We start from the raw sequence: 13,543 nt of genomic DNA, 5'->3' as shown, positions 1-13,543 counted from the left end.
AGTAACAGAGAGTACTGGGCTTAAGGGTTAGGGAAGATCTATGATTAAATCTCCCCTTAGCCAGTTTCTGGCGGTATGTCCACAGGACAGGTCCTGGTTTCCTTCTCTGTAACAGCAGAGGATTGAGAGCTCTAACACCAGGAACTCCTCATCTTCCTGCTTTTTCCAGACTCCACTGACCAAGCATTGGAGTCCCTGTTTCTAAGTAAAACACAGAGCTTAGTCCCAAAGCTTCGGGCATTAGGCTCAGGCCCTCTTTGGAAGGAAGCAGGAACATGTAATCTCCATCACAGGAGACTGTTTCCCAGATCTTTATAAACTTTTTCATCTATTGTACATGAGTTGTACTATACAATTTCATCTATTGCATATATGTTTTTTAAAAATATGATAATTTATCATTATATATTATATAAATACAGTATATTAATAAAAATATAAAAATAAAATAAAACAAATAAAAACATCCATTCCCCATCAATAAAAACTAAGATAGAAATTGTTAAATATAGGTGATACAACATGTCTTTTAGGAGAACCTGGAGTCAGAAAGACCTCAGTTCAAATCCAGCCTCAAATACTGGCTGGGTGACTCTGGGAAAGTCACTTAATTTCAGTTTCCTCTACTGAGAAATGGGGATGTTAATGGCACCAACACAGCAGGATGCTTCTAAGACTAAGTGTGAAAATCTCTGTGAAATGCTTAGCAAGATGTCTGGCACAAAGAAGAAGCTATGTCAATGCTTACTCCTTTTCCCCTTTGGAAGAGAAAAATACTATAGAGCTTAATTCAATATCAGCACTATCTCAAGGATTCTAGAATGTGGAAATAATGGGGTTTCATCCTGGGAGAAGCAACATCTGTTTGCCCACCTGACACACAATACTGACCAGGAAATCTTCAGACCAATATGGTATCCTTCAGCACTTTCTTTCCCTTCAGAATTTGCCTTCAGAATGTATCCCCAGCATTTAGTGCAGTGCCTGGCTAGATTTGGGGCTAAATAAATATTTATTGACCAACAAAATTGATTTGTGAGTTACAGGGTCAGTTTCCACCTGACCTTATGTCAAGTCCAGCCTACAGAAGTATCAGAGTCAGATCCAGTCCCAAAGACTGAATTGGTATTGTTCCTGCCTTCTCCCTCTCATAGTTTTAGATCACTCCATGGCAAGCTCAAGTGGACACAACATCATCAAAGGCTGAATTGTGAGTCTAAATCCAGGGTGTGAATTTTAAAACTATTCCACACTGATCAGAGCATTCTTTAGAAGATTTGATTTAGCTCTTTCCTGATCAATAATAGAGATACTTGGAATAACAGAATCAGGTCTTGGAAACTCTACATTTCTCCTCCCTTCTTAGTTTAACAAGATTTGGAAGGTCTGCATCAAACTCAAGATTTAATTATCTAAGGAATGGCCTTCAACAGACATGTGCAGAAAAAAGGACAGATCTTTGGGCTGTCCTAAGTCAAGCTAAGTCCTCATTGGTACAGATGAGACGCAGGAAAGTGATGTAAAGCTGTCTATATAAGGCACGTCACTTCCTGTCTCTTCCTTTTTCCCCGGAGAGGTGACTCTGGCTGGCAGCTTACTAGGCATTCCAACATCTTGGGAGTGGTGGCAGTTCTTTGTCTGGGTTTTGGCGGTGAGTTTTGTCCTTGACCTGATTCAGGTTCAGGCATCTCAGCTGAGCCCCTTTTGGTGTTCACCCTCTCCTTCTCCCTTCTCCTTAATCTCCTCCACTATCAATTAAACCACCATAAAAATTCCAGCTGACTTTGGTATTTTATTATTTGGAATTTCCCCCTGGTGACCACTTAAGTTTAGATTTTTTTCAGTCTCAACCATAATTTTTTAACCTTTACAAGGGCTTCAGGGATTACAGATAAGAATATGGAGACAAATAGGGGTCAAACAGCTTGACTAGTTGGTAAGTATCTGAATCTGGATTTGAACTCAGTTCTTTCAGACTTCACCAAAAACATGACTGATGCCTTCACTTTAGCATCTAGAAATATCTCCTTGATGTCATTAGGGGCAGCTAGGTAGTTTAGTAGATAGAAAGCCAAACCTGGAAATAGGCATTCCTAGATTCAAATCTGCCCTCAGGTAATTCCTAGCTATGTGACCCTGGGCAAGTCACTTAACCCCCATTGCCTAGCCCTGACCTCTCTTCTACCTTGGAACCAATACTTACAAGACAAAAGGTAAGAATTTTAAAAAACCAACAATAATACAGCAAATGGCCTGGTCCATCAGGGGTTGTGACACTGGGCAAGAAGTAGAACAAACCCCTTCAGCAATGACTGAGGGTATGACCTCATCCATGACTATTTCTATTCCACAGAGAACTTTAAAACCCCCAAATACCCCACTCCCTTAATCCTCCCTTTTCTGCCACTTGCATATCCACCCAAATGCCAGATCTTGTAGATTCTACCTCCATAGCAGGTCTCACATTTTCCCGCTTATCTCCTCTCAGGGCTATTTAAATAGCCTCCTAACTGCTCTCTGCAGCTATCCCAGTGGATTGAGTGTCTGGCCCCAAATTGGGAAGACTCATCTTTGGGTGTTCAAATCTGGCCTCAGACCCTTTTACTAGCTGTGTGATCAATGAACCTTGGCTGGCTCAGTTTCCTCACCTATAAAATGAAATGGAAAAGGAAATAGTAAACCAAGTCAGTATCCTTGACAAGAAATCTCCAACGTAGGGTCACAAAGAATCGGACACAACTGTAACATTGAGATAATAATGATAAAATTCTAGCACAGTACCTGGCAACATAGTAGGCATTCTATAAATGTTAGTAAATATATTGATTTGTTGTTGTTCAGTCATTTTAGTCACATCCAACTCTTTTAAGATCCCATTTTAGGGATTTGGGGGCAATTTCCTTCTCCAACTTCATTTTACAGATGAGGAAACTGAGGAAATTGGAGTTAAGTGATTTGTCTAGGGTCACTCAGCTAGCTAATGTCTGAGGCCATATTTGAACTCATGAAGATGAGTCTTTCTGATTCTTAGTCCAGGATTCTATTCACTGGGCCACCTAGCTACAGTGTATTTTGTACATAAACAAATAAAATAAATGGATAATATTTATATAGTGCTTAAGGGTCTGGCCCTGTGCTAAGCACTTTATAATTGTTATCTTTCAAAATTTTAGCCTCAAAATAATTCTGAGAGGTGGTTACTATTATTAATCCCATTTTATACACTGAGGAAACTGAAGCAGAGGTTAAGTGCCTTGCCCAGGGTCCCACAACTAGTAAATGTCTGCAGCTATATTTGAACTCAGGTCTTCTTGGCTCCACATCCACTATGGCACCACCTCATGTATGATCCTTAAGGGGAGGGACTAGATCATAGCCTTAGAATTACAAGGGACCTCAAAAGCCATCTTCTACCACTCTCCCATATTACAATTAAGGAAACTGAAGTCCAGGGAGGCTACTAGGTATTAAATAGAGGAGGTAAGATTGGAACCGAGGCCCTCTAACCCCAGAACCAATATTCTTACCACAAAACCATGGTTCTTCCCTTTGTCTTTGTATCTCCCTGCCTATTAGCATACCAAGCACAGAACAGAGTCAATAAATGTTTGCTAACTGAATATTCTAAATAAAAGTTAAGTGATAGAAGTCTCCAAGGCCCCACCTGAGCCCTTGTCCATTTTCAGGAAAAGTAAATTTCGGCCTAGTTCAGATCCCCTTTTTGGTAGCATGCTGATTAGCCCACAATACTAAAACTTAGAAATTGCCTTTTTGGGGGGCAGCTGGGTGGATCAATGTATAGAGAGCTAGACCCAGAGATGGGAGGTCCTGGGTTCAAATCTGGCCTCTGACACTTCCTAGTTGTGTGACCCTGGGCAAGTCACTTAACCCCCATTGCCTAGCACTTACCACTCTTCTGCCTTGGAACCAGTACCTAGTTGCCTTTTTTAAAAATTGTAAATTTTAAAAATTGCCTTTTTTAAAACTCTTACTTCTGCCTTAAAATCTATCCTAGGTATCAGTTCTGAAGTATAAGGGGAATAAGAGCTAACAAAATAGGATTAGGGACTTTCAAGGGTCACACAACAAGGAAGTGTCTGAGGTCCCATTTGAACCCGGATGCTCTCATCTCTGGGCCTGGCTCTCTATCCACTGAGCCACCTAGCTGCCCCAGAAATTCCTTTTGATAAACAGCATCCTGAAACATAGAAAGCTTAGCACAGTTGCTTGGTGGATAGGAAGCATCTATACTTGTAGACATGACTAAAATTAAGAATTATACACTGAAAGCAGAAAGTTGTTTTGTATTCTCACTCCAGAAATTTATTTTAATTAAAAAAAATTTTGATAAATTAGCTCATGGTATAAAAGAGGTATAGATTATATTTAAAAAATCAGACATTCTAACACTGGTAATGTTAGTTTTAGAGCTATGGAACAAATATATTACCAGTGGAGTTGGATAACTGCATCCATTTGGCACTGATCTATTGACTGCCCGGTCAGTGCTGGCCAAATCCAAGGCTTCTTGGAATCAGGAGATGGAGATTAAAATCTCTAGCCCCAGTGATGGGACAGTTAGTAAAGGGATAGGGGGAAATCGGAGAGGACAACAGCTACAGGAGTACATGGCAGAGGTAAGAGGGGTACAGGGCTATGGGAGATAGGATAAAAATTTGTTCAAGGCAATAGGGAAGGTGCACACATGGCAAGGCAGAGGAATGGATGCCCAACTGAAGTCTCTCAAGGGCCCATGCAGGAAATTAAACCCAAATGACCAAAAGGGGATTCACCTAACTTGCTCCCATAAACCACTCTGTCTCAGCTGAGTAAATCATATTCATATCCCTGAGGAAATCACATTCCTCCAAGTACAGTTATAAATAATTCCAATTCATCTGCTATTTGGTCACAGGACATTTAGGCCACCTGAATGAGGAAACAGTGACTCTTTCCTGGACAAGAACTTAAGAAGAATGGGCCTTGGGCCCAGGTCCTCCAGGAGCCACTTGCCCAGTCTCAGTAGGATTTTAGCAGAGGTGGGAAGAATAGTCCAACCACCTGTGAAAATGAGGTGATGATACCTTCCCCTCCATAGGAAGCATCAAAGCTGAGGTTAGCGAGAAAGGATTCAAAGCAAGTTTCATGCTAACAGAGGCCACCACAGAGATGCTCCACTTCCGGCTACTCTCAGTCATCCTGGAGAAACACACAAAAAAACCAGATCACTGATTAGCTGGGAGCATTATTGAAATGCTCAAATTGGTCAGGGGATAGGTTGCAACACACCATCTCAGAAGAGCTGTAAAAAAGTCTCTGAACCCATCAGTGAGAATTACTCATTTTGGGACAAGGGGAAGAATATGGTGAGTCAAATCATTGCCATCATCTCACCTACCACCTCCCTTTAGGTCTAGGGGCAGGCAGTCTAAGAAGCTTGGGAATAGCGGTATCCTTGCCCCCCAGGCACTAGCCTCATTTCCAGTCTAATCCCTGACCAACTGCTTCCAATGGGCAGGTAAACTCAAGAACCCCAGGAATCCCAGAGCCACCCAGACCCACTGGCTTTGCTTCCATCCCACCCTCTACTGTCACCATCTAAGGGAACAACCCTTACAAGGATGCAACCTAGAAATCACCTCCATAGGTGACTGCAGCTTCATCTCCTCAGCAGCCAGAGTGGTCAAAGACCCCAAAGCAAATGTTCTCACCCCCAAATTCCTTTGCATTATCACCTGTCCTGCTGCTGCTCCCTAAGGACCATGATCTCTCTCTATCTGGCTTGAAGATGAAACCTAAATATATTGTCTTCTATTAGAATGTGAGCTTCATGAGAGAAGTTAAAACATTGTTCTAAACATAATAATAATCTAATAAATGCTTGTTTATCCATTCATTCCATTGAATATCTCGACCTAGAAACTGGCTATGGGGTTCTCAACTCTTTTATATCTGTGCATCTATGGAAATAGGTATCAAGTGATAATATGTGTATAATCCAGTGGAATGGCTTGTCAGCTCCAGGAGTGGGGAGGAAAGAGGGGAAGGAGAGAGCATGCATCATGTAACCATGGAAAAATCCTTAAAAATAAATAATATATGTGAATCACTTTTTGAATATAATTTCATCTGCTGGAAAAGTTTTACTATAGAACTTCCTCCTCCATCAACTGTCCGTAACTCCTACCTTAGAGAGGTGGTCAATGACTTGCCCAAGATAATATTGTCATTATAACTCAAAAGTAAGCCCAGAATTCAGATTTCACTGACTCCAGGGCTTCCTCTCCCAAACCAGTTCATTAGGGTAAAATTCGATAAAGACCATCTAACCTGACTGCTCTTGTTTTCCATTAAAAAAAATAATCCCTACATCAAGATAAACTCAGAATGGGTGAATGACTTGAACATAAAGAAGGAAACTATAAGTAAATTAGGTGAACACAGAATAATATATGTCAGATCTTTGGGAAAGGAAATATTTTAAAAACAAGTAAGAGTTAGAAAAAAATCACAAAATGTAAAATAAATAATTTTGATTACATCAAATTAAAGTTTTTGTACAAACAAAACCAATGCAACCAAAATTAGAAGGGAAGTAACAAACTGGGAAACAATCTTCATAACAAAAACCTCTGACAAAGGTCTAATTACTCAAATTTATAAAGAGCCAAATCAATTGTACAAAAAATCAAGCCATTCTCCAATTGATAAATGGGCAAGAGACATGAATAGGCAATTTTCAGTCAAAGAAATCAAAACTATTAATAAGCACATGAAAAAGTGTTCTAAATCTCTTATAATCAGAGAGATGCAAATCAAAACAACTCTGAGGTACCACCTCACACCTAGTAGATTGGCTAACATGACAGCAAAGAAAAGTAATGAATGCTGGAGGGGATGGGGCAAAGTAGGAACACTTATTCATTGCTGGTGGAGTTGTGAATTGATCCAGTCATTCTGGAGGGCAATTTGGAACTATGCCCAAAGGGCACTAAAAGACTCCAACTTACTGCTACAGGCTTGTTCAGTGCATAGGTATCAACTTGATCCAGCCATAGCACTGCTGGGTCTGTACCCCAAAGAGATAATAAGGAAAAAGACTTGTACAAGAATATTCATAGTTGCACTCTTTGTGGTGGCAAAAAATTGGAAAATGAGGGGATGCCCTTCAATTGGGGAATGGCTGAACAAACTGTGGGATATGTTGGTGATGGAATACTATTGTGCTAAAGTGGAGGAATTCCATGGAGACTGGAACAACCTCTAGGAAGTGATGCAGAGTGAGAGGAGCAGAACCAGGAGAACATTATACACAATTATACACAGAGAGTGATACACTGTGGTACAATTGAATGTAATGGACTTCTCCATTAGTGGCAATGCAGTGAACAACTTGGAGGGATCTATGAGAAAGAACACTATCCACATTCAGAGGAAAAACTGTGGGAATAGAAACACAGAAGTAAAACAACTGCTTGATTACATGGATTGAGGGGATATGATTGGGGATATGGACTCTAAATGAACATCCTAGAGCAAACATCAATAACATGGAAATAGGTTCTGATCAAGGACACATGTAATACCCAGTGGAATTGCATATGGGCTACAGGAAGGGTGGGGGGAGGGCAGGGAGGGATAGAATATGATTCTTGTAACCAAGGAATAATGTTCTAAATTGACTAAATAAAATTTAAAAAAATAATAATAATTTTGTGGTTCATCTGCCTGGAAAATTAACCCATTGTTGCGGTTACTTTTCTTTAAGTGTTCAGTTGAGAACTACTAAAAAATGTAAATTCAAATCTTCAGTGAAAATATATGTATTAAAAAAATAAATTTTATGAGAATGGGCTGCAGACCAATTAAAATTGGTCTTTGAGTGAATATGAGAAATTCAAAGAAAGATGGAAGTCTTGTTGAGGGGAAAGGCGAGGTTGATAAAAATAAATTTACCACCTTCCATTTAAAGTAAATGATAGGAAAAAAAATTTTTTTAATAAAGTAAATGATAGGCATGACTAAGTGGTTCAAATCTGGTCTCAAATGCGTCCTAGCTGTGTGACCCTGGACAAGTTATTTAAGTCCATTTGCCTAATCCTTGCCCTTTTGTTCTAGCATTATTACTAGGAAAGAAGTAAGGGTTATGGAGGGAAAAAATAAAGAAATTAAAGGTGCCTTGTACCAGATGACATGATTAATACATCAATATTTGTTAAATTTAGCTTGGATTTTTGCCAATAGCTAACAAGGCCAGGATGTAAATGATCAACTTTCTTCCTTGTTTCTACCTTATTTCCACTTCCCATCTCTCACCCTCAAATTTAAGACTCACTCCAAGGGCTCAGGAAACATTCCCAACTTACCCACTCATCATCCTCTGCCCCATCCCCCTGGCCTCGAATCTCTGATGCTGTTCCTTCTAAGGATTTCTGGGCCATGATATTGTCAGTCCAGGATGCTCCTGTTTGTCCATCACCAGCAAAATTACACTTGGTCACTGTTCCAGCCTCGAGTTTTGCTAGAGAGCCTAAAAAACAAAATGACAGAATGACTACAATCAATAAGGTGGAAAAAGAGATCCTATTCCATTGATGAGAACTGGTTCCATTCTGAAAAAGTTAATCAAAATAGGATCAAGCAAGCCCCCAAGACTCCAACTTACTGCTACAGGCTTGTTCAGTACATAGGTATCAACTTGGATAACAGATGATTGTTCTTAGCTCCATGACAGAAATCCCATAATCTAATGGTACTCCTTAACCCAATAGATGTACAAACCCACTGGGGACTAAGAATTCCCATGGGATTTATCATGGACTTTAAATATCCCACAGAAATACCAACCATGTACAGAAAAAGTTCTGCTAGACTCCCATGAATGCTGAGAAATGAGGGAGCAGTTTAAGAAGAAAGACCAATGAGAGTCCCTCCACTCACTTAACGGACATGTGAGGGGAGATGAGCTATAAGAAAACAGGTATGAAAATGATCTCTGTTTCCAATGAATAATGTTTGGAAATGACCAAATAAAACATTGTTTAAAATAAATAAATATATAAATGAAATATAGCTCAAGTCAAAAAAAAGAAAGCAGATATGCCAGAGGGACTGTAAGAAAGATAATGACCACTCACCTATGAAAGGACCATCGCCCTGAGTTTTCAGGCGAACTTCTGCACCCAGCTCCAACTCAATCTTCTCTATTTCTGCTTCTGGAATCCAAAATGCAAATGTCTGGTCTGGAGTGTGGCTTCCTGTCACCACCAGCAGCTCTGGCTTCTCCACCAGTCCCTTCAGTTCCATGGGCAAGAGTCTGTCTGTGTCACCTTTAGCTTCCACCTCTGGCCACAATACCAAACAAGACTATTTTAGCAACTGGAACTCCTAGGCAAAGCATCCTTCTGGTCCCACAGGGTCTCCTGGGTAGGAAGGAGATGCCATGGAAAACAGGAGCAAGCAGAGACCCTTCCTATTCACCTTCTGGTCTAGCCTGATCCCATTCCCTGTTCGGGCATCTTTCCTGGAAGAATCTGATAGCTTCTTCTTTCCCCTGGGATCTTAAACCCTCAGACCTCAGGGATTCTATCTTGCCTGTTCTATCAAAACTCTAGAAAAGGACAATTCTAATATTGACTGTGTTTTTATGAGGCAGCTGGTCCCCACTGAGGCTGCACAGAAGGTAAGGGTTAAAAAAAAAAAAGATTCACCTTCCTGGTTTTCTTTCTTCTCTTGTACTCTACTTTGCTCATGGCTAGGGCTTTCCCTCTGAGATTACCTTTCATTTATATGTTTTATATGTAAATAGCTCTTCCAGAGACCTCAATGTAACATACAAAAGACTTAATAATAATAAATAGTAAAAATAATAGCTCACATTTATATAGCCTTTACTATGTGCCAGGTACTATGCTGAGTATTTCACAAATATCTCTTTTTAAAATCCTCAAAACAAGTCTGGGAGATACGTGCCATTACAATCCTCATTTTACAGTTAAGGAAACTGCCAAGAGGTTTAAGGGACTTACCGAGGGTCATACAGCAAGTGACTGAGTTCACATCTGAACTCACATCTTCCTAACTCCAGCTGCTCTCTCTGCTTCATTACCTCACTGCCCCAAGGCTTGTTGACTTATTCATTGGGGCCAGATAATGAAGGACTTTTAAAGCAGACAAAGAAGCCTAGAGCTGATATAATGGACAAAGGGAACCATCATCATCATCATCATCATCATCTTAGTGGCAATGGAAGTAGGAGTCTTATTGCTTTTTTATAATTTTCAGTCCTATCCAACAATTTGTAACTCCATTTGGGGTTTTTGGCTAATATACTGGAGCGATTTGCCATTTCCTTCTCTGGCTCATTTTATAGATGAGGAAACTGAGATAAACACAGTTAAGTTGACTTGCTCAGAGTCACACAACTAGTTAAATATCTGAGCCTAGATCTGAGAACTCACAAAGATGAGTCTTCCTGGCTCCATGCCTGGTGCTCTATCCACTGGACCACCTACTCCCATTCATCTAGAACTTTAAAGTTTGCAAAATGCTTTACATATATATTTTCTCATTTGGTCAAGGTTTATAAACAGATGAAAACAATACTTGTGAAACATACTATATTTTTGGATAGCACACTTCTCTCAGAGCTTACACATAAGTTATCTAGAATGGTAAATAGCAGAGCAGTGTGATATTAGAGCCACTGACCCCAGAGTCAGGAAGACACCTAAGCCAGCCTTGGACACTTACTAGCTGTGTGATCCTGAGCAAGTCACTACTTCTATCTGCCTTAGTTTTTTCACCTGCAAAATGGGGATAATAATAGCACTTACTTCCTAGGTTACTAGGAATATAAATCAAGATAATATTTATAAAGTTCTATGTAAACCTTAAAGTGCTAAATAAATACCAGTAGGAGCAGCAATTACTACTAGAGAGGGAACATACTGGAATCTAAAAGGGTCAGCTAAACTGTTGCTGCTGCTGCATTAATCCAGATTTGAGGTCATAAAAGCCTACACTAGAATGGGAATGGAAAGAAAATGTAGGTAAAGCAAATAACTAGAAGGGTGAAGGAGGGAAGATCCCATATTCTGGTCCAGCCACAGGTCCTCAGAGAATACCAATAATGTACTCGGTGCTCTGCTAAAGACAAAGGGACTGTGGGAACCATATGGGACAGTCTCTGCCCTTGAGAAACTTTTATAATCTACTTGGAGAAATAAAACTACTAACACATGAAACGCTGTGCATGTGCGTACACGTAAACCTACTAGAACAGGCATATACATACACATATAAATCTAATATGAGACAACTGTATATGTACATAGATATACAAACACACAAAGATCTAACATAATAGAAAAATGTATATATTTAACATACACAGACTTTATATAAATACAATAGAGAAATTTCTATATGTGTATACATGTATTTATATACACATATATAGACCTAATATGATAAACATATATATGTGCATATATGCATAGCCCTAATACAACGGTTCTCAACCTTTCTAATGCCATGACCCCGCAATACAGTTCCTCTTGTTGCAGTGACCCCAAACCAAAAAATTATTTTGGTGGCTACTTCAAAACTGTAATTTTGCTACAGTTATGATTCGGAATGTAAATACCTGATATGCATTATGTATTCTCATATTGAGAGGTTGAGAACTGCTGCCCTAATATAAGAGTCACATATAATATATACATATACACATAGACCTTCATATTTTATATATACACACATAGACCTAATATAAAAGTCATATATATAGCATATACATACATAGACCTACATATATAATATATACATACACACATAGACCTAATATAATAGACAAATGTATATCTATCTATCTATAAACATAGATACACACATAGAGAGATTTAATATGCTAATAGACAAAAAAAACCCATAAGCAATGGTAGTGGTGGTCATGTGGTAGCAGTGCTTGCTTTCTCTCTCCCTCCTTCCCTTCCCCCCCATCTCTGTCTCTGTCTCTGTCTCTCTCTGCCTCTGTCTCTCTCCCCTCCCCTTTTTCTCCCTCTCTCTGTCTCTCCTTTAAGATGATGAAACCTCTGAATCACACCCTTTGAGAGTTGGAAGGACGCTCAGTGGTCAATCTAGTCCAATCTGTACATAAAATCCACAAGAACTGGACCTAATCAAATATGTACAAAAGAAATCCATGCTAGAGGAGGCACAATTTCAAAGTTATTTCAAAGAAGGAAAGATTCCAAAAGAATGGAAAAGCTCACATTTAGCACTAGGACCAACAAAAAAGCGACTAAGAAGAAATCATCAATTCCTGACTCCAATATGCTTTATAAAATCTTTCAGAAGCGTCTGTGTCTGTAGGGATGCTATCCTGCATGAAGGAAAGAGGCAAGCTTTCACAGATGACTTTCTATGTCAGTCGTACTGAGAGATGACGGAAATACACCTACTCTGTCTATTGTTTGTTACCAGAAAATGTTGAATCTGTAGAACAAAATAAAGCCTCAAGCCCTCTTCATATAAATGAACATGTGTTAATATCAGATGAGATTCTGTGATGGATTTAACTTTTGATGATCTGCTGAGCATCACCATGAAGTGAGAAATAAAAGAGAGGTATGCCAAATAAAGGTATTATTAGCTAGGAACATGGAATTAGGCAGTCCTCAGGGTGTACTAGTGCTACACTCAGTCAAAAAGATATGAGTTAAAATCCTCCTAATACTAACCAGCTATGGAGGCATGGGCCAACCTTTGTTTCCTCATCTATAAAATAGGGTTATTAATATCTTAAAGTACCAATAAAGTATCATTAAAGTACCTTAGAGGAATTTTATGAAAACCATGTAACATCTGTAACCTTCTTTAAAAGCTTCCAAGCACTACACAAAAATCAGCTATTATTGTTTAGAAGGAGGCTGTCCCACACAGTGCCCTCCAAATAAAAGATGATTTTTTGCTCCCAAGATGTGCCTTTTTTTGCAGAACATTGTGTTGATCTGCATCAAAACCTAGAATATTCTCAGTAAGAACTAGAGCTACATAAAAAAAAAGGTGGCTCAGTCATTTGTCCTGTAAATAAAGTAGAGAAAAAATACAGATTGCCTGGATTTATGACTTTCAATTGGACCAGCAGTCACTGTTGTACCTCCAATCCCATAAGTATATGTATATTGGACAAACACTACAGTTAGACAATGAGTTGGACCCACAGTTAAACAAGAAGAGAGCATCAGTCTTAACTTAATTTGGGAAATCATACCATGTTTTCAATAATTTCAAATGCCTCAATGACACAAAAGCCCATCAACATCATAACTTTTCTGGTGATAAGGCGGTAAAATGGATAGAATTCCAAGACTCAAGTCAAGGAGACCTGAATTCAAATATGGTCTCAGATACATTAGCTGTGTGACCCTAAGCAAATCACTTACCCCTGTTTGCCTCCATTTCCTCATCTATAAAGTGAGTTGGAGAAGGAAATAGAAAACTATTCCAGTTTCTTTGCCAAGAAAATCTCAAACGGGGA

General features: G+C 39.3%; 1 protein-coding gene across 2 annotated transcripts in view; it reads right to left on the bottom strand.

The window, feature by feature from the left end:
- The window catches only part of LOC103106484 (AP-3 complex subunit sigma-2), an 82,528-nt gene that overhangs the window by 52,059 nt on the left and 16,926 nt on the right, over positions 1–13,543 (bottom strand). For both annotated transcript variants that reach the window (XM_056806342.1, XM_056806350.1), the window contains exons 4-5: positions 9,138–9,344; positions 8,367–8,530 (exon numbers count right to left, since the gene is read on the bottom strand). In XM_056806342.1, the coding sequence (XP_056662320.1) occupies positions 8,367–8,530; positions 9,138–9,344 (371 nt within the window). The remainder of the gene's footprint in view (positions 1–8,366; positions 8,531–9,137; positions 9,345–13,543) is intronic.

The sequence above is a fragment of the Monodelphis domestica genome, chromosome 1 (assembly GCF_027887165.1).
Source record: "Monodelphis domestica isolate mMonDom1 chromosome 1, mMonDom1.pri, whole genome shotgun sequence".
NCBI classification, from domain to species: domain Eukaryota; kingdom Metazoa; phylum Chordata; class Mammalia; order Didelphimorphia; family Didelphidae; genus Monodelphis; species Monodelphis domestica.
The sequence above is the reverse complement of the archived record's forward strand: the minus strand, read 5'-3'. Positions and strand labels throughout refer to the sequence as shown.